Source organism: Lycium ferocissimum, chromosome 8 (genome assembly GCF_029784015.1).
Source record: "Lycium ferocissimum isolate CSIRO_LF1 chromosome 8, AGI_CSIRO_Lferr_CH_V1, whole genome shotgun sequence".
Lineage (NCBI taxonomy): Eukaryota > Viridiplantae > Streptophyta > Magnoliopsida > Solanales > Solanaceae > Lycium > Lycium ferocissimum.
In genome coordinates this window covers 22,952,457-22,978,047 of record NC_081349.1, presented here as the reverse complement: position 1 = coordinate 22,978,047, position 25,591 = coordinate 22,952,457, and the positions used below count along the sequence as shown (strand labels likewise).

At 35.0% G+C, this 25,591-nt stretch overlaps 2 protein-coding genes across 2 annotated transcripts in view; both read right to left on the bottom strand.

Annotated features, from left to right (window-relative positions):
* LOC132067585 (protein DETOXIFICATION 12-like) overlaps positions 1-25,140 on the bottom strand; it is a 29,987-nt gene extending 4,847 nt beyond the window's left edge. The window contains exon 1 of the mRNA XM_059460858.1: positions 24,883-25,140. Coding sequence (XP_059316841.1) covers positions 24,883-25,125 — 243 coding nt within the window. The 5' untranslated portion in view covers positions 25,126-25,140. The remainder of the gene's footprint in view (positions 1-24,882) is intronic.
* Positions 20,674-22,280, bottom strand: LOC132067586 (protein DETOXIFICATION 12-like). The gene is made up of 4 exons (XM_059460859.1): positions 22,151-22,280; positions 21,996-22,052; positions 21,649-21,885; positions 20,674-21,001 (listed from the first exon to the last, which is right to left on the bottom strand). Exons 1-4 carry the CDS (start codon positions 22,258-22,260, stop codon positions 20,728-20,730), a joined length of 678 nt encoding a protein of 225 aa, XP_059316842.1. The 5' UTR covers positions 22,261-22,280; the 3' UTR covers positions 20,674-20,727.
* Positions 25,141-25,591: the final 451 nt, after the last annotated feature.

Here is a 25,591-nt window from a genome sequence, read left to right as displayed (position 1 = left end):
CCCTTTTATAGGTATAATTTTCAGCTATTTGGGCTTCCCTTGGGCTCCATGTGGGCCCCAATCTTCCTCCTCTTGGGCTTGGACTTGGACCGTAAAGTATGTGTAGCATTTAGCCCATTCCATTTCACAATTCTTGAACTCATTCTTGGGCTTTTCTTCCATGATGATTATATTCTTGATTTCCAATTGAAGTCCAGCAACCTTGGCTTGCATCTCCTTGCCTTATGACCTTGAAGATGGTCTTCTTAGGGCTTCTATAGCACCATCCTTGCCCATGGAGCTATCATTCCCCTCTTCTTGCAAATAATTCGTACTCGAATTTAAACCTTCATCAAACAAGGACAAGTCGGCACCATTGAAAGTAGCACTTACTTGATACTCACCAGGCAGATCCAACTTGTAAGCATTGTCTCCAATTCGCTCGAGAACTTTGAAGGGTCCATTGCCTCTAGCATGCAATTTAGACTTCCTTTTGAAGGAAACCTTTCTTTCCTCATGTGAACCCAAACTGAGTCCCCAGGCTCAAAGATGACTTGTTTTTGCCCTTTGTTTCTTCTCAAAGCAACTTGCTCATTCCTCTTTTCAATGGCCAGTCTAGTTCGCTCATGTATCTTTCTCATCATCTCAGCTTTATTTGTTCCATCAAGACTAGCAACATCATTAGTAGGAAATAGCACTAAATCAAGGGGAATAAGGGGATTAAAACCATAAACAGCTTCAAAAGGAGATGACCCAGCAGAAGAATGAATAGTTCTATTATAAGCAAATTCCACCAAAGGCAAGTGATCCTCCCAAGAAGTTAATTTACCTTTCAAAACAACCCTTAACATGTTGCCTAAAGTTCTATTCAACACCTCAATTTGCCCATCAGTTTGTGGGTGACAAGAAGCAGAAAACAACAATTTGGTCCCTAGCCTTCCCCAAAGAACACGCCAAAAGTGGCTCCAAAACTTAACATCCCTATCACTAACAATAGTTCTAGGTATGTCATGTAATTTCACAAATTCTTTAACAAACAAATCAGCCACATGAGAAGCATCATTAGTTTTCAAGAATGGAATGAAACGAGCCATCTTAGAGAATCTATCCACCACAACAAAGACATTATCCTTACCATACTTTGTTTTCGACAAACCTAAGACAAAATCCATAGAGATATCTATCCAAGGTGAAATCGGAACAGGTAAAGGCGTGTACAACCCATATGGTAAAACCCTAGATTTAGCATGTTTACATTCTAAACATTATGCACAAAATTTTTCTACATCCTTGTGCATGCCAGGGAAAAAGAAATTTTCAACAAGTATATCTAAGGTCTTTGGCACTCCAAAGTGTCCCATAAGACTCCCGCAATATGCCTCTTTTACAAAAACCTCACGCAATGAACATATTGGCACACACAACTTATTTTCCTTGAAAAGGAACCCATCACGTAAAGTGAACTTCTCAAACGGTCCCTTCAAACATGCAGCATAAGCAACCCCAAACTCAGAATTATCAAGATACAAACCTTTAATGTGCTCAAATCCCATTAGTTTAGAAGTAATAGTAGAGACAAGAATGTACCTTCGGATAATGCATCGCCCACCACATTGTCCTTACCTTGCTTGTATGAAATCACATAAGGAAACGTCTCAATGAACTCCACCCACTTGGCATGTCGCCTACTCAACTTAGCTTGGCCTTTCAAGTACCTCAATGACTCGTAGTCGGTCTTTATCACAAACTCACGTGGCCACAAGTAATGTTGCCAAGTAGCCAAAGCCCTTACCAAGGCGTATAACTCACGATCATAAGTAGAATAATTCAATGTAGCTCCACTCAATTTCTCACTAAATATGCTATAGGCTTAGAGTCTTCCATTAAAACAGCCTATATACCTTTTCCACTAGCATCACATTCAATTTCAAAGGATTTAGAAAAATCAGGTAATTGCAACAAAGGAGCAGAACACAACTTATCCTTCAAGACATTAAATGCATGGTCTTGTTCTTTTCCCCAATTAAAAGCCTTATCCTTTTTTATGACTTCAATTAATGGTGCAAAGAATTGTACTAAAGTCCCTCACAAATCTCCTATAAAAACTACAAAGTCCATGAAAACTCCTAACTGCCGTCACGCTCTTAGGTGTAGGCCATTCTTTAATTGCTTTAATTTTATCTACGTCAACCTCAACACCCTTTGAGCTAACAACAAAACCAAGAAAGATTACTTTATCAACACAAAACGTGCACTTTGACAAATTAGCATACAATTGTTGCTCCCTAAGCATATCAAAAACTAACCTCAAGTGTTCCACATGTTCTTCAAGAGAGGTTGAAAAGATCAGAATATCATCAAAATAGACCACAACAAATTTGCCATGAAAATCCTTAAAGATATGGTTCATTAGTCTCATGAAAGTACTAAGTGCATTAGTTAAACCAAACGGCATCACTAAGCACTCATACAATCCATACTTAGTTTTGAAAGCAGTTTTCCACTCATCTCCGGGATTCATTCGAATTTGGTGGTATCCACTTTTTAAATCAATTTTAGAACCATGCAATTGGTCAAGCATATCATCTAGACGAGGAATAGGATGGCGATACTTTACCGTTATTTTGTTGATGGCGCGACAATCCACATACATCCTCCAAGTACCATCTTTTTTTGGTACCAAAAGCACGGGAACAGAGCACGGGCTCATACTTTCTCCCACAAATCCCTTTTCAAGTAACTCTTCTACTTGTCTTTGTAGTTCCCTTGTTTCATCAGGATTGCTTCTATAAGCAGGCCTATTCGGCAGTTGAGATCTAGGCACAAAGTCAATTTGATGTTCTATTTCTCTCAAAGGAGGTAAACCCTTAGGGATATCCTCAGGAAAGACATCGTCAAAATCCTGCAAAAGTTTTGAAATAACACTAGGCAAAGAAGAAGTTAAATCGTTAGTGTTAATCATAACTTTCCTATGGGAAAGCAAGATGATGGGCAACCCCTCTTTTCTTCAAGTAAACATTCTTTGGCTTTTGCAAGGCTCACTATTTTTTCACCCTTAGCCTCTTTCCTCTCACCAATTCTTTCATTTTTTTCACTCTTTCCCACCCTTTCTTTCTCTCGTCGCTACCCTCTCTCTCCTCACGCCTCACTTGATTTTTTTCCTCTCTTTCTGTTTTCATACTCTTACTCTTTTTTTTTTATCCCTCCCTATGTTTCCCCATTGTTTTTTTCAATCGTTGTTGGTCTTCATACACTTGGGAAGGAGTTAAGGGTGCAAGAATATACTTCTTCCCCTTATGTTCAAGAGAATACTTATTTCTCCTTCCATAATGGGAAGCATATCTATCGTATTGCCAGGGTCGTCCCAATAAAATATGACAAACTTGCATTGGTACAACATCACAGAGAACTTCGTCAGAATACTCCCTAATAGAAAAAGAAATCATGCATTGTTTGCTCACCTTGAGCTCTCCACATTCATTCAACCATTAGAGCTTGCAATTGGTCTTACGTTTCGTGCATGGTATTCCCAATTTCTCCATCACGTATGCGCTTACCACGTTAGCACAATTACCATTTTCAATAATCATAGAGCAAATTTTACCCTTTATCCCACATCGTGTATGAAAAATATTTTCTCTCTGTGCCTCATCAAGCTCTCCCATAGTAATGTTCATAAGACGCCTAACTACCCACAAAAAAGTTCCCTCAGCATGAGGACCCACATCTCTCTCGTCCTCACTCTCAACACCGTCTTTTTCTTCTCCTTCTCCCTCACTTTTTTCACTCTCATATTCCCCATTATCTTTAATTAAGATAGTTCTTCTATTTGGACATTTAAACTCCTTATGTCCCCACCCTTGACATTTATGACATTGTATCGCACTAGAAGGTGTACAAGGAGTAGAAGTTTTTGTGTTAAATGTTTTACCCCCATCTTTGGCCTCCCATTTACCTTTGCCCTTATCATCTTGTGCTTTAGGCAAAGTTTTCTCCTCATTTGTTGGCCATGGCCTCCTTGGAGCTGTAGTAGATCGATTTTTCCATGAACTAGCTTATTGCTTCCTTTTAATATGTTTTTCTACTTTTTCAGCCAACTCTACCAACTCATCTAAGTTTACATATTGTTGAAATTCTACTGTATCAGCTATTTTTCCATTTAACCCATTAAGAAACCTAGCCATAGTGGCTTCCTCTTCTTCATTACAATTTGCTTGGATCATAGCCATATCCATAGACTTAAAATAATCATCCACAGACTTAGAACCTTGCCTAAGAGTTTGACGGTGTTGTTACAGATCTCTTTGAAATGTGATGGCACAAAACACTTTCTCATAACCCTTCTCATCTAGTCCCATGTCGCAACGAGTGGTTCTCCATTGTCTAGTCTATCTCTGCTAAGTTTCATCCACCAACTAGCAGCATAGTCAGAAAATTCAACCACAAAGAAGTTTAACCTTCTTACCTTCAGAGTAGTTATGACAGTCAAAGATGGCATCCACCTTTCTCTCCCAATCAAGGTATATGTCTGGATCCCTTGTTCCCTTGAAAGTAGGGATTTTCATCTTAATGCTACTAAGATTGTCATCCTCGTACCCTAGCTCATGGTGCCTTTCTTTCGTTCCTCATTTGGTAAGCTTTCTCAAATTTGTCCTCATTGTCTCCAAACTGATCCTCACCTTGTTGGAATTGAGGAGGTCGAACAACTTGTCTCCTAACCTGAGGAATCGGATGTTGTTGGATTCTCAGCACATCGGCTACGTTCACCAGATTAGGTGGATTTTAGGTTGCCTCTAACGCTTCAAGTCGGGCAATAATCATTCTGAGCATCTCGACTAAGTTGTTGTTTTGAGTGCCTACTTCACTCTCCTTTCCTGTTTGAGACATCTTGAAATTATTAAAAAACAAATATCTCTCAATTCGGCTTTTTCCCTCAATTGATCCCACCCTCCCTTACCTTTTGTAACACCTCGTAGCTTCAGGCGAAGGTTTGACTCATAAGATGATAACATAATGGAACCAATATGAGGGTTATAAGTGTTTTGAAAACTAATAAAGTCATAAGAAATGTCTTTGGGCAAAGCAAAGTTGGAAGCCATTCTACGGGGCATGTTTGCAAGTGAGTTATAGAAGGTCTTACTTACAATGACCATAACCCCTTTATTTATTAGGAATTTGGGAAAACTTCCTGAATGAAAGTTGTATCCCTTTGAAATACCTTTCCAACGGTATATTATAGGGGTCAAACGGACATCTGTGCAAAGAGTTATGGCCATTTTACTGAAGAGATGCAAAAGTAGTCCGTTCACCGATCATGTTATACGAACGGTTATACGGCCCATATAATTTTATACGGACCGTATAACTCGTCCGTACTTCAGGATGCTCCAAACCGACGTTCTGTTCCACCATGATAAAATATGGTCATATTATACGGACCGTATAACTTTATACGGACCGTATAATATGTCCATTTAACCTCTGCCTCATTTTTTGTATAAATCCAAGTCTTGAGTTCTTCTATTTCATTATTCACAATTCCAAGCCCTAGCAACAATCCAAAACATCAAGGTAAGTCAATCAAAACCCTTCCAACTCAATTCTAACATATATATATCTAATAATCTAAGCAGAAATCATTGTTCATAAACTAGGTTTTCAAGAAAACCCATCTCAAGGTTCAATCAAGATTTAGGAAATCTTCTCCAAAATTCAAGTCTTTAATTCAAGATTTTGGAGCATTACAGGTATGTAGAGTTACTATCTACGTGTGGGAACAACATTATTCTTCCCCACGCCTCATAATCCATAAATTATGATTCTTTACGAAAACTAGGGTTTCTATACCATGCTCATGATAACCCTATGTCCATGTCCATGATTATATTATGTATGAATTGTTATAATTCCATCATTGAGTTCTTAATATTTCTTTATGATTATTAAGAATCGTCCGTAATCTATGAAAAATCCATATATCTCATTCCATGGGTTCATGCATGCTAGTTTATGATATATTATGCTATTTTCAAGAAAATACTATACATGTTTTACAAGTTCATGCAAGCAAGCTATAATTTATGATATCCATGTACAAGCAAGTTATGATTTATGAAAACCATGTATAAGTAAGTTATGATTTATGAAAACCATGTATAAGTAAGTTATGATTTATGAAAACCATGTATAAGCAAGTTATGATTCATGAAAACCATGTACAGGCAAGTTATGTTTCATGACATACTATGGGCAGCAAGTGCCACTATTTTACATGTTCATGTTTTTGGGAGTTGCTTTAATTACCGAGGAAGGCTTCGTATAGCCTCGAAACTACGTAGCCACCGTAGGATGAGGATCGCTCCACCCATGTCCCGACGATCTCTCATAATGACCGGATCCTTTCATATTTTATTAAATCTCATGTTCCCCGGCAAGATCGAGTGTTCCGGCGGCGGGACGCAAGCACCAGACCATGGATCGGTTATAAGTTATTGCTCTCCCTACTTATGATATTTTTACTCATGCTTTATGTTATATATGTATTCATGTTCATGCTCATAACCAGGTTTCAGTTTCACGTTCAGTTCTTATCTCTATTACTTTATGTCCCATGTTATTTCATTCAGTTGCTTTACATACCAAGACATTCAATGTCTTTGACGTCCCCTTTAACGCCGGGGGCCCGCATTTCACGATGCGGTACGTATTTACGTGACGCCGCATCCGCTCGCAGGATTTGCTCGTATCGGCTTATTGGTGAGCCCCATCTCATTCGGGTTTAGTCAAATTTTGTTTATGATTAGTTATGCATCTAAGGTATCGGGGGCCTTGTCCCGCAAGTATGTTTTCCGCGGACTCATGATAGAGGTTTCATAGACTAGACAAGTCAGTTATGTTATGTCCGACATTCGGAGTCGTATAGCCATTTTGGCTCATTCATGTTATTTCTGCATTCATGATTTAAATGAGTATTTCATTAAATTATTATGACATCTCATGTTTTATAAAAGCTCATCACGTTCATGCTATATTTCCGCTCATGTATGCCTCATGATGATTTAGCAAGCCACGTGGTTCGCTCGGTCACATGCAGTATGGCACCGAGTGCCGTGTTTCGCCCAGGCCATGGTTCGGGGCGTGACACCTTTTTCCACTCAAATTACTACCTTTGGCTGGTTCCTTTAGGATTTATATATAAACAAGTAACAATCCTTTAGAAGTAAGATGTAGAGAGAAAAAAAAATTACCAACACCTAGACGGATTGGGTTTGGCAAGACAGGAAAAAGACCAATTTGTATGAAAAGAAAAAAAATCCTAAATTTCCCCTCTTCTTGGTTTTCTTTCTTGATGTTGGAAAAACAAGAAACACAACAACTATGGAGTTTCTTAATTTGCAAGATTTTTTTTTTTTTTTGCATTATAGCTTTACTATTTTAAGCTACTAAAAGAAAAAAAAAAAAGAAAAAAAAAAGAGAATTTTTGTTTTTTTTTTATTTTTACGAAACTCCTAAGATTATCAAGAATGGAACCTTGATAGCACCGCTCTGATACCATTTGATAAGAATCGGGTTACTTGACTAAACAAAATTATAATGCGGAAGCAAAAATACGAAGATTAAAGACAAGAATGTAAAGATAGACGAAATTCAAGAATAAAATCCCTAAATTTCAAGATTAAGTGCTAAGAACCCTAATTGATCTTAGTATTCAAAATTAACGAATTAAAGCTAATTATGATGCTAATAGAGTCAATTCAAGAACTTAGATCAAAAGGTGATCTAAACCTCTATTTCGAAGAAACTAGAGACAATAACTAGTGTAAGACTAATTACCTTCTTTAATTTACAAATAAGAACCAAAGATATCAAGTACGAATTAATCTTACCTCTTAAAAGAATCGTTCTTATAAGATTGCAAGATAAATCTAAAGTAGCCACACACAAAGGTGTAAAGTAGAGAAACTCTCAGTAATAATAATATTTGTCTAATGAAAATAACAAAATCCACCCCTATATATAGGGGAAACTTATCCCAAATAGAATGGGATTAGAATCTACTTTTATGGAAATAAATAAATACTAAAACCTAACTAGGAAAGCATGTAAAATAATTCCCAAAAACTATTCCCTATCAAAATAGGAAAAGTTGCCTAATACTAGGGCACTTCAAACGTGAGTTTGCTGCCCTTTTTAGGCAGAATTTCAGCCCTTTTATAGGTCTGATTTTCAGCTATTTGGGCTTCCCTTTGGGCTTCATGTGGGTCCCAAACTTCCTCCTCTTGGGCTTGGACTTGGACCATAAAGTATGTGTAGCATTTAGCCCATTCCTTTTCACAATTCTTGAACTCATTCTTGGGCTTTTCTTCCATGATAATTATCTTCTTGATTTCTAATTGAAGTCCAGTAACCTTGGCTTGTGACCTTGAAGATGGTCTTCTTAGGGCTTCTATAACGCCATCCTTGCCCATGGAGCTATCAGTGGCGATGTGGCCGATAAAAACAAGAAAGTTTGAGAATTTTGTTATGTAATGATGCTTGTGGTTTGTTTGAAGAGGTGTTTGTTTGTCTCTGCTAACTGTTTATTGGATTGTACTTGGCTAACTAAAGTATTAAACTAATCTATCTTTTTTTCGTTTTCCCTCCGGAGTTCAGAACCCGCATTAGCGCTCGACTATATCTGGATTCACGCCGCGTAGGGTCTCACTCGGGGAAAAGCGCTCCTTATCCAGGATTTCAGCTCGAATTCGAGATCTCTGGTTAAGGAATGAGCAGCCCACCCGCTGCACATACATCCTTTGACGGTAAGCCGGTAATTTATCTTTAATATGTCTTCCTTTTCCTTGCTCCCCAAGATGAACATGGGATATTTTTTTAATTATTAAAGGGGTACTATTACTTTTAATATTAATTATCTGTGTTATTAATAAGGTTTAATTTTAGTCTTTATAATATTGACTATAAATCATTTAATTTTTAATTAATTGAAGGCAGCACAAGTCTTTTAGTAATCCGCATGGTATTGAACCCCTATTTCTTACATTGACGGTTGTTTTTACATAACTTTTTACCGGGTTTAAGTTAAATAGCGGCGCAAAATAATTTTATTCGTGCAAAATTTATTATGGTGCACAAAATTTTTGTGACTTTACTGTTAGAGTGAATAAAATGGTTAAATTTTAATGACTTAAACGGGACAAATAATAATCGTATAACTTGTTATTACGATGGGTAAAGTGCAGTAATAAGTGAAATTACTCTGAGCTCAGTTAAAAAGAATTATACACAAAAATTACTTAATTTTTAGGAAAAACTTGTGTGTCAGATTTTATGCAATTGAGACCTATATTTTATCACTTACACAAGAACTTTGTCACAAATCATCAAAATTTATGTAAAAAATTACTACTATATATAAGGGAGAATCTCCATCTTTTGTAGTCCTCACATGAATTTCTTATCCTTTTTTTATCCCTACTTCAAACTTTTATGACTTTATAAATTTTCACACATTTTGGTAAATTTTAAGAACTTTTTGGGCTTTTTTTATGACACTAAAAAAGATGATGTAATGAAAAATGTTACAGTGGCCCCCCACGAACCATACTCATACATATTTGAGTTTTTTATTTGAAAATATTATTAAACTTGTTTCAATATATCATTGTTAAGTACTTTTAAGATTTATCAAAAATCTAAATAATAGCCCTTCTGTCTCAATCGAAAAATAGATTCTGAAGTATGGTAGTTAATTAATCAAAATTTACATGCGCGCACTTTTAACATAAAATTATCTAATAAATTATTATATTAAAAAAGGAACTATAAGATATATATTCTAAAAATGTTTGAAAAACATTGTATTTAAAGAAATATAATTTGATCTCGATACAGTAATAATACTAGACAATTGCAAAAAGTATATTTTACTTTTGTTACTTTTAAAATATCTTGTAAACAACCGGATAATATATTTTATATAATTCAAGAGTAATAAATTTTTTTTAATGTTAAACTTAACTATTTTGTCCTAAATTATATAACATATTAATTATCCGGTATTTTGCAAAATATTTTTTGGTAAAAAGTAAGTTAGCCAATATGAGTTCAATTCAAAGAACTCAAATGAAATTAATTTAACATATGAAAAGCTCAATTAGGATCATCGGGGACTTAATCTCATAAAATTAAATTAGAAGAGCTTTCAATTATTGATTTTTTTCTTAAAAAACATTAATATATAAACTGAGAAAAATGCTTTCTTTTAACATACATTTTTATACTTTAATATGTTAGAAGTTTTTCGAAAATGGCAAACTGATGTTACAAGAATAATGAACCAAGAGCAGAAAATTTATTTAAAATATCTATAAATTGAATTTTTAATGTCAGTTTGGAGCGGGCTTAGCACGGGCCGAGTGACACTAGTATGTTAATATTTTGTGTCAGCAAGGCCAAACCAGTTTGTAAGGGGTAATAGCATTTAGGTCCCTCAATTATCATGAAATTCTTATTTTAGTCGTTGGTATTCACATTTAACCTTCAATTAAATAAAATATGTGTTTTGAGTATTTTCAGGTAGAGAATATATTATATTTGAACTATTTTAGGACTATATTGTTGCTAAATCTATGTATAATATAAAGCTAGGCATAGACAAGGTGATGTGGCACCTCTTTATGGCCTAGAATCATATTTCTCTTTTTTTTGGGCATTTTTCTCTCTTCTTTGGTTTATTTTCTCTTCCACATCATTATTATTTATTTAATCTGCAATTAAGATATGTCAGCATTGAATTTTAAAGTGAATAATCATATATTAATAGCTTTATGCGATCATTGTGCAAAGTGGGTATATGGAGAAGGAAGAAATTTAAGTGCCTCAATTATCACATATGTTACTAATCCACCATTTCCTCTTCCCTCATTGTAACTGTAGACATGCATTGATAGTGAAAATTGAGAGGTTTGAATTTAGGATATATACTAAATGTTTATAATTTTTAGAGTCTCGAGAACATGAGACTCAAAAAGATAAAAAGAAATGCTAGATTATATTGCTCCATTAAAGAGGATAGGATAAATTTTGTTGCATATGGTGGAAGGAAATTGTCACAGCTGAAGTGTGAAAATTCAAGCCTTTGGGAACAATAACTAAAGATTCTAGTAATTTTCTTCATAGTTTCTTTTAAAAGGTCTACCATTTTTAGCATTTTTTGCCCTTAACCTTTAAAGCTTAGATATGCTTAGATAAGAATCAGGACTTTCCTTCCTGCTGCATATGAGGAGATGAGATGATATCAATACTCTCTTAATTTTTGAGTAACAACAAGCTTTAGAATCGCAAAAGATGTGTTTGCTGGGATTTAACGAGATAAAAAGAAACTCTTTATAAAGAGAAATAAGAGAGAAGATTGTATGAAAAGGCTGACGGAACCAACTGTTGTTCCTCCATATCTTCTTAATTTCATATTTCTACTCCCAAAAAAAAAAAAACATAAGTGTTATTCAGTGTTAATCAACTGCCGCTTTTTCTTGTGACTCTTCCAATACGAAAAGCTAATGTGTTCACTAGACAATTTACATTGATAACATTTAATACACGAGTGAGTATTTTCTTCTAATATTTTTCATTTTCTAATATTGTGACAAGATGAGTGTTCTTTCTATGTCTCGGATTTTTATATTAGATATTGTGCAAGACTTCCTTAACAACAAGTTATGGTGATGATTGAGATTTTAGTCACAAATCCTGACGAATCGCCAGGATTTCAGTCACAAGGCTTGCCTTGGCCACAAATGAATCGGGATGAACACCATAAGATTTTCAACAACACATTTTGTTTTAAAATTTGTTGAATTGTTCTAAATGTTTCAATTAAAATGAGTCAATGTAATTTAATTTGTGAGTGAAGTAAGTATATTAATTCATTCACTTATATTAAGATTTTAGAAATATATGAAAAAAATTGTTGGATGATTTAGAAAAGAAATATTTCACGTATTTATTAGTAAGATTTTTTATGACTGCGCGATGCGCGGACCATTTCACTAGTATGGAGTAATAATACATACTTAACATAACCAATGAGTAAGTAAATGATCAAAATTTGTACTTAATCATGATAAAATCGTGAATATTCACAGGTAAAGGGATTAAAATTGTTCATTTCAATTAATTAAAGATCAAATATGTTAAGTCAGCTATGAGAACTAAAATCTAAAGTTATCAATGATTGCGGAACCAAAAATGCTATTATACCCTTGTTGTAAAATATCAATTTGTTTAAATTTCAAAGTCCTGAGGAGAGTTAGATGAAATTAAGGAGAAAGGTAAACAAAACGGTTATAGAGCAAAGTCTTTGCATATAGGAAACCACTTTTGTCAGTTATTCGAAACTAGACGCGAAATCTGTGCATACGAACAATCTTGCAAATTTTAATCTGTTTGAAATCATGGAGAATAAGGTACATTTTTTTTTCCTTCTAAATTTAGTGCCAAAATTCCATTTTTTTTTAATAACTTAGAAAGTAGAAAATGAAGTGAAAAAACAAGTTGGAACTTGTTCAAATGTGTTAAACTTACATGATACGATGGCTATTCCATATTTATTTTCATGTTTCTTGTTCTAAAAAAAAAAAGTGATCTTAGTGATTATAGTTAAACTTGAACGCCTTTGACAATTCTGTTTTTCTAGTTTAATTGTTTTGTTGTAATTTCCTAAAAAATCTGTTTGCTTGGCTACTTTGGGCCTATGTTTTCCTTACATTTTTTGAATATTTATTCTTTTAACAGTCGATTATATGTGGATAGCAAATCCATAGATGAGAAAATTGTGCTTTTTGCATTTTATTTTTGAGCACTAAAAACATGAATCTAAAGGGTATTTTGGGTCATTAATACGATGTTCGCCCCTAAGTCTCACAAAATTATGTCTGTCTTGGTGTTGTGGCCATGGCATATTAGTAAATTACTAAGCGTTTTCTTGCATGCTACCGTTTTTATTACCTGGATAGATTTAAGTTATATATACTGACAGTATCATCAGTGTAATTTAACTTGTTATAGCAGGTTATTTACCATTTATTCGAGGTTATCAGTTAATGCTATTGAATAGATTTACCTACAATTACATGTTATACACCGGCAGTGCATAAAACTTGAATACGAAGGTTATTAATAGGGTTAGCATCAGAAATAGAAGTATGCACCTAAAAGTTGATCTAGCATTCATATACTATCAAAGGTCTCTTGTTTGCAATTGGATATCCTAGCGTTTTTAGATAGAAATAGAGCCTATAAGAATGGACCTAACATTTAAAAAGCTTTAGTTGTGAAAGACAGGATCTTGATGCTATTACTTCACACTTTCTGGATCCTGCTCAGTTATCACTATTATGTTTTTCTTTAAATGTAATTTAGGAAAACACTATGGTCTAAGGTGGGCTGGGTGTTATATCCCGCATTTTGTACGTTGGAATATTTTAAGACAATTGCGGGAAGTTAAGGGCAAGGCCATTCTCCGGTTTTGTTTTAATGCGCAAGTCGCTTGTAAATATTATTGGCATGGAATATCGAGGGCAAACTTGGAATTTGGAAACTATTATTATGCATGACTTATTGGAGAAGCCATAGTGGCCGTGGGTCCCACCCATGGTGGGCCAATTGTTTCATTGCCATGAAGTGGTGCATGTGTACACTATGTATTGGTAAGGGACTTATGTGTATATATGTGGATATTAGAGGACCATGCAAGACTCATTCATCTTTTATGGCCTAAGGAAATCTCTAGAAAAATTGAGAAAATTGGAGAAAAAAAGAGAGAGGTGGCCGGCCATGTGCCTATATGTTTATATATATATATATATATATATGTGTGATAATAACACAAGGCACAATTTATCATTTCCAACATAGAAAGTTCAAGAAAAAAAAATGGAAGAAAAGAGAGAGAGGGCAATCGGCCAAAGGGGCTGGCCGAAACTGCCCCTCAAATTTGATCATGGAGAATTATTCTCCTTCTAGTTTCCTACTAAATGGAAGGTCCCCTATCCTATGGAGTAGTTGTTGGGAGAAGAAAACCATTTGTTTTGCAAGGAGCAATTCTAGCCGTGAGTTAGAGGCATGTGGAAGAGGTATGATTCAATTTTATTGTTCATATGTTATGAATGGTTTGTGTATGTTGTGAAGTGTGGAAATGAATGAAAATCATGAAAATAGAGAAGTTGGAGTGTGGCCGTGTGGGTGCATGTGTGTGGCCGTGTAGTGTGTGTTGTGTTGGAGTAAGGGATTAATTGTATTCAACATGTTTGTGTGTTGTTGTAATGTGTAGAAAACGAATAAACTTCATGAAATGATGATGTTGATGTGTGGCCGTGAATGGGGCTGTTTGGTATAGCAAGGGATGAATCAATTTTATCTAGCATTTTGGTTATCGTCGTTATGAATTTTATGATGGAAAACGAAGGTTTAATGATTCATGTTGAAATGGTAGTTGTTACGGGCTGTTTTGGAAATTACTATGATCTTAATATAGGTTCTTGTGTTCATGAGAATGACGATTGCTAACATGCGGAATGTTGATATAGTTTATGAATTTGAAAGAGAAAAGTGTGTTATTATTGTTCTAGTTGAGTTGGAAGGTTTCGGGTAAGATTGGATATTGGTTTGGACATCTTGAATTGCCTATCGATGTTGTTATTATGATTGTTGGTTTGGTTGTTGTGATTTGGCCGAGTTGAATTCTCGGGGTTGTTGGATTTATAGGGGAAATGCTGCCCAAATTTCCGTAAACAAAATGTTAGTTTGAAATCGGATTCTTAAGTGCTTATGACTAATGGTTGATATCTAATGACGTGATTGTAGATCATGAGAAGCCAAGGCATAAGTTGGATTAGCCTAGGGAGCGGCCAAGGTATGTTAAGGCTCGTCCCTTCTTTCAAAGGCATGATTCTTGGATTACGATTTCATAAATGCTTCCGTAACTTTATTGTTTCAAAAGTTTTGCTTTCAAAAGAATTTTGTTCCTAAACGAGTCCGAAACTACGAACGACCGTAACTTTCACATACGGTCTCGGATTGCTATGAAACGTTCGTAGAAGTCTCTATAACGAGTAATAATCTTTAACTTTCATAGGCGGGCCCGGATTGGGTTGACGCTCGTCCGTGGGCCCCGCGACTTTCCTTTGTTGGTTCTGACGACCTATTTTTGAAAAGAATTCTGAAATGTTTTACAATGACAACGATGATGTCAAAAATGAGAATATTTTCCTACGATGAATATGATGATGATGATTCTATGTTTAAAGGCTTCAAGTCTATGCTTTCGATGACGAGATGAGAATGTTGAGCTATTTCTTGATTTCTCAATTTTATTCATGAATGGTGATTTTTTTTTTAAGGATTCCAAAGTATATGAATTGATGCCTTATGATCCTGTTATATGTTTCCTCGTGAAGTTATTCTTCATTGACAGTCTCGTCTTATAATAATCGTTCCTTTAAGGTGAGACAAAGCGACCATGATTAATCCATAGTGTGATCGGAGGTTACCGACCTTACGTCACTCCGATAGATACATGACTTTCTTTGGGCTCTCATGCATGCTACTTATATGATATATGATATATGATATATGTATATGTATATGGGGAATATGGGAAAGGGCGAGAGAGCGTTATATACGCGTAACCATCGATCGAGTTGGTATAATATGATATGATACCGTCCGGACGCGGGATATGTGGTTATGGATCGGGCCGTACGTTCCTCGACAGACGACTTATATGGATCGGGCCGTACGTTCCTCGGCACTAACTTATATGGATCGGGCCGTACGTTCCTCGGCACTAACTTATATGGATCGGGTCGTACGTTCCTCGGCACTAAGCATGCATGATTCCGCCTAAAAGGCACCCGGATGTACGTAAACTCTTTTATTACATATATATGGATCGGCCGCACGTTCCGCGACAATATATCATATGGATCGGGCCGCACGTTCAAAGAATATAATATATATATATATATATATATATATATATATATATATATATATATATATATATATGGATCGGGCGCACGTTCCGCGGCACTAAACGCAAGGTTCCGCCCAAAGGGCACTCGGATGTGCGGTTATTCTTTATCTCATGAAATGCCCTATGTTTTCGTCTTGTTCTTGTTCATGTTTTGCATCCTTCTATATGTTGTTACTCACCTTACATACTCGGTCGTTGCTCGTCGATATCCCTTCTGTGGACGCCGCGTTTCATGCGCGCGAGGTACACCTGTGTGAGCCGAAGATATTAGCGAGAAGATGTTCCGGCGGGATCGGCGAGCTCCATTTTTTTTTCTAGTCTTTGCCGAGTCAGTGTATATGTGTGTTATGGTATCTGATTATGTTAGAGACTTTGCAGACAGAGTCGGGTGAATAAGGTGTCAGTTGTGAGCGGCTCTATAAGCCGTCGTATTGTTATACAGGATATTACAGATTTTGTACGGTCGCAAGTTTTGTTTGATTTGAAAGGATATAAAGTATGTTCGTTTTTCATACAAAACTTTATTATGTATTTATGATCTGATCGAGGGCCCAATATGAATACGAGTATTACGATAGTCGGAGGGTTCGCTCGGCCCTAGATAAGGGTCGGGTGCCCATCACACCCTATCGGAAATTGGGGTGTGACACTGGGGGTCTGGAATGGGGGGTCAGGGGTGTGGGGTGGTCAAGGGTTCTAGGTTGGGGGAGTTAGGGGATGGAGAGGAGACAATGAGCTTGGAACAATTATGGAACTTGTTTTTCGTTCCTATTCCTACTAGGAAAGTCATTTTCTTGATTTGTAAGGAACTTGTTTTCATGGAGAAAATTGTAATACACATGGGAAAATTGGAAACATACCAAACACAACCTTAATTTTTTTCTCTTCGACACTCAGCATCTTTGGCTATTCCTATATCCTCTCACTCATATTCTCTTATGTGACACAACAGTCTCAGACATTGTGAGTCGTAGAAAATTGTCTGGAAATTTGATTAGGCCCCAATAGTAAATACTGTTGGAGATGTGGTGTGAGTCACTCACAAACCATTTTCTATGTGGTGTGTCTTCAGTTAATGCTCAGTTGTTGCATCTTATTTCAAATAACTCGTTCAGTACAGACAAGGATGGTAGTTATTTTAAAAAAACCAAAACATTTAAGAGTAATCAAGCTGATTAATAACTGTGGCGTAGGAACTTAGATATTTCTCCAAAAACTTGTTAGTACAGTACAAATTGGAGATATTTGAATCCAAAGTTATCTAAATTTTTTTGATAACCGTGGTGTCCGGACCAGTTTGCGCGCACCTCGATTAATTCCACGGTATACTTGCTACCTCCCACCAAAGAACAACTAATTCCACGGGATACCTGTTACTTCCCACCAACAATAGGTGACTTTGTCCACCAAGGCTTAGATAAATGGGAAGAAATCACCTAGTATTTTTACCTCCGTTGTGATTTGAACTTGAAACCTCATGGTTCCTCCTCCCACTTCATTAACCACTGGGCCACACCCTTGGGTGCTTTCCAATTTTATTTATTTCAATCTACCTATGTTATGTGTCACTGATAGTTTGAGATTGTGCGGGATTTACCAAAATATTGTTATAAGATAAAATGATAATAATAATAATAATAATAATAATAATAATAATAATAATAATAATAATTTTGTGGGTACTTAGTAAGTTAATCCATTCTAGCTAGACCACCACAAAGATGAATCAAACTGAAAACAACACAATTTTCATATTGTTGATGCAGATTGCTCCATTTTACAGTTATATATTCTTGTTTGCTTGAGGAGGTTGGAAGTCAAAGAGCAAGAGACTACTAACTAAAATTCAGTAATGAAAGGTTGGACTACTACATGATCCCTTATGTTAATAGTGTGAATCCTGTGTGACTAACCATGTTATTATGCCTTCCAGAGTATAAAAGCGTATTTGATTTGCCAAATACAAACAACAACAAAAACATTACCAGTATAATCGCACCAGGTGGGGTCTGGGGAGATTTGACAGATACCAGTTTCAAAAAAAGAAAAAGCGTAGATGATGATGATGATTCATTCCAAACAACTGACTATTATGCACGGAATGTATGCCTCCGGGTGTGTACAATCACTCAAAATAGAAATAAAATTTTGCCTAACATTCAGCTTTGGATCTTCAAAGGTTAAATTAATGACAAATATTTGATGTTCTTTCAGGCATTTGAACATCTTTTACAACACCAATTGATCTCCTTGGTTGACAACAGCGGGCACAGCCAATCTGTTGAATTCCGTCCAGTGAGGCTTTTGATCTCATCACATGAACTACATCTGGGACTGAAATCATACCGTTCTTGTCCCGTAAGTTTCTTTCAGGAACAACATATTCTTTTAGTCTGAAATATACTCGGATGGTTGCGGATATCAATATCATGAAAATAATAAACACACTTTCCAGTCGGTCGGTATAAGCAAGTAGAGAATTTTCCTTCATGCCATGTTCATTATCTAGTACTTCATAAATCTTATTCAAATTTTAATGCATGTGCATAAAAAGATCTAATGGCTCATGGCTTGTTGATTAAAACATTGAGAAGTCATTTGTTTCTCCTTTTTACTTGTTCATTTCTGCTAGTTATTCTTATAATTTCAATAAAGAAGATAGTAAAAAATACTCCCTCCGTCTCATAATAAGTGATAGTAAAAAATACTACCTCCGTCTCATAATAAGTGTCACTTTAGCCAAAAAAAAAAAAAATTGTTCCATAATAAGTGTCATCTTAGGATACAAAGACATAAATTGGCTAGTTTTTCCAATTCTACTCTTAGACAAAACGTGACAAGTTAAAGTAACATCTAAGGAGTCGTTTGGTACAAAGGATAAACATAAATAGTCCTGGGATAAGAATTTAGCAATTTCTTATCCTTGTTTGGTTAGTAATCATGGGATAAGTTATTCCAGGAGTAAAAATAGTGCTGGGATAACTTATACCTGCCATAGGGTGGAATAAGTTATCCCAGGATAAGTTATCCCGGGATAAGGAAGAAACCTCTTCTTTTTAAAAATTATCCAATGTATAATACTTTTAGTCCAACATACCAAACAGTCAATAAAAAATAACTCTAGAATAACTAATCCCAGCATAATTTATCCCAACGTAATTAATCCCACCATAACTTATCCCAGCGTAATTTATTTTTCAACCAAACGACCCCTAAATAATGATTGGAAAAGCCACATAGTAACTTGGTATTGTTGGATTCCCAATGTCAAAGGGTTTACTACTTGTGCATGCTCTAATCAAGATGAAAAAGTAATTAATTTTTATTATGTAGGGTTAATTTAGTAAACTTCACATTGCATTATTAGTTTCTTAATATCCGTGCTTTTGGCTAAGGTGATACTGATTATGAGACGGAGGGAGTATATAGCCAAAACCTACTCCTAACAAGTTATTGGATCAAAGTAGTATGTTATACTTTTGCCCTCCAGTAGCGAAGGGGGTTCTACTAAAAAATATAACAAAGTGATGGTCCCTACGCCGCGCGAATCTGGATTAATTATCCTAGTGGGTTCCAAACACCAGATAGTTATACAGAAAAAATAAATAATAAGCCATTTATGAAATTAAAAAAAAAAAGCCTTCACACTATTTGGTATTTTTGGACAAGTACTAATTAGCATGTTGATTTGCTCATTTGCAGGCAATTCTTCATAAACTACTCAACCGAGGAGTCTGAAGTCAAAGCCCCATATGTTGAATTTGTTTATCAGAGAAATGTTGTAAATTTTACATAGAGTAGTTTTAATATGAAAGAATTACGACTTCCATAATTATGCCACATTTTTCTTTTTCTTTTTTCTCATGACTTCCAATCTTATTTTTTCAGTGTTATTATTCATTTTTTTTTAATTTATTTTATTAAGATTTCCCAGGTTATCTGGGGTGTTATATATCAAGAGGCAGATTACAAGAAGGGGGACTTGGCCTTACCTCCGAATACAACACAGGATAAGACTCTTATCCTTCGCAAAAAGAGGGAAGGGGAAGCTAACATAGACATTCCAACCCGCGCAAAAAGAACTACCTATACAGCTAACTCACAAAAAAGTTTGCCTTGTCATATTTTAGCCTTGTACAAGGCAACTGACTCTTGTCCAGAAAGAAAGGACCTTTAGCCCCCACAGGAAGTTGCTGATAGGAGTCATAGAAGGACTCATTCCGACTGTTTAAGGCAAGTTTGGCTAGATGATCTGCGACCTTGTTAGCCTCTCTGTAACAGTGTTCTACCTTGACATTAGCTTGTTTCATCAGCTGTTGTATCTCCTCTATGATCAAACTCAACTTGTATTGGTGAGATTTGTTGTCATTAACCATCGACATCTTGACAATAGTTTCAATGTTTGAGTTAGTGAAATTGTCACACTGAATTAGGTATTAATTTGACAATTTTAATTTCTGATTGAATCCCTAATAATGTTTCTCATTAGTGTTCAATTGTATAAAAAGTATATTCCTACGGATCGTTCAGTTTACCGTCACAAGTTGCAAGAGAAATAAAAAGAGGGTCATTTACTAAACATCTATCCCCAGAAAAGGTGACAACCGGCAAAAATTTCACTAAATTGGAAGCTCTCTTCTTTCCTTTAGTTCTGCCTTCTGTAACTTCTTTAAGACTTTCAACAGTGTTGTTGAATTCAACTACAGGCCTCTCAATTACATCAGCCTGTTATCAATAGATAATTTTTCATCAGCATGAAGCCTCTCCCTTGCCATTGCAGCTTGTTTTTTCCAATTTGTGCAGCATGTTATCACAGAAAGTAAAATAGTCTGCAGAGCTGCACCAGAAAGTATGCCGATCCACAAGCCTTTCCCCCGAAAATTGAGCCAAAAAGCCAATGAAGCAGCAATAGGAATTCCACAAAGGTAAAATGAAGCAAGATTGACATAGGCTCCGATATGCTGCCAACCACATCCCCTCGCGACACCCAGAATGTGCATAATACCACAATTAGTCATACGCCCGTCCTTGACATGTATCTGTTAGTGGTGGATTCAACAATTTATATATATGCACGTTGATAAAGAATTCACCAATATGCATAGTACAATTTTCTAGCAAAGGGAATTCAGTTGAACCCCCTAGGTAAATGTAGCTCCGCCACCGGTATTTGTTACATTTGATTGCAGTAACTTGATGTGGAAAGAGTCTTAACCTATATACAGTCAAACCTCTCTATAAAGGCATCGTTTTGTTCCGATATTTTTTGGCTGCCGCAGCGAAAATACTGTTATAGAGAACATATAATATAACATAACATGAAAAATCGGTTCCAAAAAATATTTGGCCGTTATGGTGAAATGTTGTTATAGAGGATGGTTGTTATAGAGAGATCTGACTGTACATAGTACAATTTTCCGGCAAAGGGGATTCAATCGAGCCCCTTTTTGGTACGTAAATGTGGCTCTGCCACTGGTATCTGTTACCTTTTCTTGTAGTAACTTGATGTGGAAAAAGTTTAAGCAATATACATAGTACAATTTTCCCGGCAAAAGGGATTCAGTAGAAAACGTGGCTCTGACACTCGTAGTTGTTACATTTTCTTCTAGTAACTAGATGTGGAAAAAGTCTAACCTGAAAGGGTTCCTTGCAAGCTGTCAGTTATGACCGATAGACATAGAAGAGGAGCCATGTTTGCGACATAGTCCACGACTTCCTTCTCGTTGCTGAAAATGTAGCCAAATACGTTTCGACAGGCAAATAGAGTTGTGCTTACTAATATTGTCTCTGTGGCTGCAATGAGCATTACAGAAACCACGGAAACACGAGCCCCTTGAGGATTTCCAGCTCCTAATTGATTAGAAACTCGAGTGCTGAAAGTAAACAGGAGTTCAATATCCACATATTTGATAAACAGGAGTTCAATATCCACATATTTGAGAGACAACCCACATGGACGTGAAAAGTCGGATTAAATTCATACCTTACAGCACCAGAGAGACCAAATGGAATTGCATAAAGGGTCGAAATGGTGTTCAGGCTGCAAAATGGAATGTCACAATAAATTAGCAATTCTACGACCTTTTAGATCATATTACTAACTGAACCAATCATTTACGAGAGAGATTCAGAACACACCATATGGATAGCACTGAAGTTTCAAGTTGGGGATTCGGTAATAGCCCGGATAGCAAGATAAGCAGCTCAAATGACCACCATTCAAGACTACAAAATACAACACGTAGCATGAATTTTGTTGAAAATACACGCGAAAAAAGTTTCAAGTTGGCATCCCCGCATACTTGTTTATTATTTGTCCCTGGTTTTGCTTTTATTTGTACTTAGTTTATCTCTTATTTTTCATAAATAAAACTGCTTTGGAGCCCATTATGATAATTAACTTTTAGGCTGCAGCCGCTTGGACATGATTTCATCTCATGAGATGAAATCATATTTGGACATGCAATTTGAATTTCTTAAGTTGCAATTTTTTTATAAATATAAAAACCTCACAAATTGTGAAAACCATCAAAATTTTCTCAATTCTTATACAATCTTACCAAATGAGTAAATCATAGTTCATAATAAAATTAATACGCTACTAGAAGACCTTTCTAAAAAATACAACATTAATTGAGCAAACTTTAGTTCAATAAAAAGGAAAATTTAACATGAATAGCAATGCAACTACTCTTTAATATAATCCTCCCATGTGGTAAACATGATTGGTAAATATATTTTACCAACTTACAGATTAATATTTAATACAAATGGTTGGTAAACATGATTGGTAAATATATCTATCAATTTATGGGTCTTTTTTTATAAAATATAAACGTATGGGTCAAATTTTATATTTATATTTTATGAAATCATGATTTCACATCTCAAATTATGTCTTTTTGGATGATTTGGGCAATGTCCAAACGCCTACTTATTTGTTGCTTGGGCAGCTTTATGTGAACGTGGGAACACTTAAATTTCCTTACTCTTCTGCATCCTTTTGGAATACTTCTTGTTCGTGTGGGTTCCATAGGTATTTTGCATTTGGCAACTTTTTACAATTTTTCAATGGTAATATTTGTGTTACCCAAAGGATGAAGGAAATTTTCAGTAGCAATTTTTAACGTGCTCAATTTTTTTTCCCTTTTTTAACCGTAATGTACTTTATTAGATTTATCTAATGTTCATGAGAGTGTTTTTCCTTATCATTGTAGAAAAAGTGTTACAACTTCAAAATAATCCTCATCTAAACATGCTTATATTTTTCAGAAAATTTTTATAAGACGCACTTTTTTTAGCAAATATGACAGAAAATGTGAGGAAATTTTAAATTCTTAATTAGATGATTTATTCCCACACAAATATATTTTAGATGATAAGTTTAAAATTTGTTTAATCGACACTGCTTAAAAAATTAAATTTGTGAGTGCACGGCTTCTTCCCACTAGTAGTTACACAAGAAAGAGTTTTAATTTTAGTCACTGACACTGTATATGCATTAAGTATGAATATGACACCCTAAAATATAGAGCGAGAACCTTCTATCACTAGTTAAATTGCATTGCCAGCTTAAAAATTAATCTACAACTATATGTAACTGAGTTTAGCATACACATATCGATATTGACATTGTAATAATTTTTAACACTATCAGGTCACGTAAAGCATATACATACAGGTAAAACTGAGTTTAACTTATGCACATCAATACCCATAGTAAAATACTCTCTTCGGACCAAAAAAAGAGTCCACTTAGTCTCTTTTTTTTTTTGGATTAAAAAAAGTGCCCACTTATCAAATCAAGAATCAATTCACCTTATCTTTCCAAAATTGCCCTTATTTACATATTCCTAAAAGTCTTTTATTACTCCAATTTTCTATGATATCATTAAATAGGTTCAACATTTGGTTATCCAAGTTTGACTACTATTTAAATTTTTTCCATTCCACGTTATTTCACATATTCCAAGTTTGGCTCACTTATGGTTTAGTCTAGGCATTTAAATTTATTCATGGCATGTGATGATCAAGAGTCTTATAAATTTCATTTTTTATGCAGAAATCAAACTTTCTTTTATTTAGAGGACAAATTTTTGTGGTAAATATTGAAAATTGTGGCTCCATTTGACGTTTTGAAATTTTATTTTGAATATTAAACCATGTTAGATGACCATTTCGAGAAGATAAATTTAAAGGTTTATTCCTTCTTACTGCTTCGGTAAGTGCGGTAAGTTGGAGCACTTTTAACTACTCCATTAAACGAATTAAAGAAGAAATAATGGAATGTTCTTTTAATCATTGCAATATGTTCATACTAGTTAATGTTAAGTATTGAGTGATCAAGTCCCAATGGTTCAAGTTAATACTCATGAAAATTTTAATTAAGGATAGTTTAGTCAATTTACATTTATTTTTTTTTTGGAGTGAGTAGTTTCTTAAGGGATGTGCAAATGGCTAAGTGGACTCTTTTTTTTATCCGGAGGAATAACTTTCAGCCAGGTCACCTAAAACATATATTATTTATACAGGTAAAACTGAGCTTAACTTATATACATCAACATCCATATGTAATAATTTTTTAAACTATTCTGGTCCGCTAATATATATATATATATATATATATATATGTAACTCTCTATTAAAAATGAGATCTACAATCTTGAAAATAAGACGCACTACCCATTATAAAGATAAAGGTGATTTGACAGTCGGGATATATAAGTTAAACTCTATGCAACTCTTCATGTTAAGCTACTATAACTATCTGAAAAATAGAGTGTGGACTAACTATAACCAAGTTGAATTGCACTTAACACTCACAGTGTATATAACTTAAATCCAAGAAATAATTATAGATAGGTACTTACAAGAAAGCTGAAACCAGTGACCTTAGCAAGAGAAAGAGCAATGGCAGTACTTGAGAGAGAAGGTTCACCCAAATGGCCAACCATCATCATTGATATAACTTGCAACAAATAAATTGAAAGTGTCACAGGTATCATTGGACCAATCAAATAACCAACTTCCTTCACTTCCTCCCAAATTACTTCCCATATCAATTCTATTAATTCTCTTTCTTTCAATAACAATCCTTCTTCTATATTCTCCATGTTAAAAAAAAAAAAAAAAAAAAAAAAAAAAATAGGAGTCTTGAACTTGTACAAAGGACCTCTTTTGAGAAAATCTTGTAATTTTTATGAGAGGGGAAAAAAGAGTCTTGAACTTGTAAAAGAGACCCCTTTTGGACAAAGATTGTGAAAAGCTTGGATTTTTATATAGTTAGAGGGGAAAAAATGAGTCTTGAACTTGTAAAAAAATACCCCTTTTGGAAAAAGATTGGATTTTTATAGAGTTAGAGCCTGTTTGGATGGGCTTAAAATAAGCAGCTTATAAGCTGGAAACAGCTTATAAGCCAAAAAAAAAAAAAAAAAGTTGGGGTAGGCTAACTTATTTTTTTTTGGCTTATAAGCTATTTTCAACTTATAAGTTTTAGATAAGTTCTTAAGCAAAGGCCAATTATTTTTTTTGGGCTTATTTTATGCACAAAATGACTTTAAAAATGTGACCAAACACTCA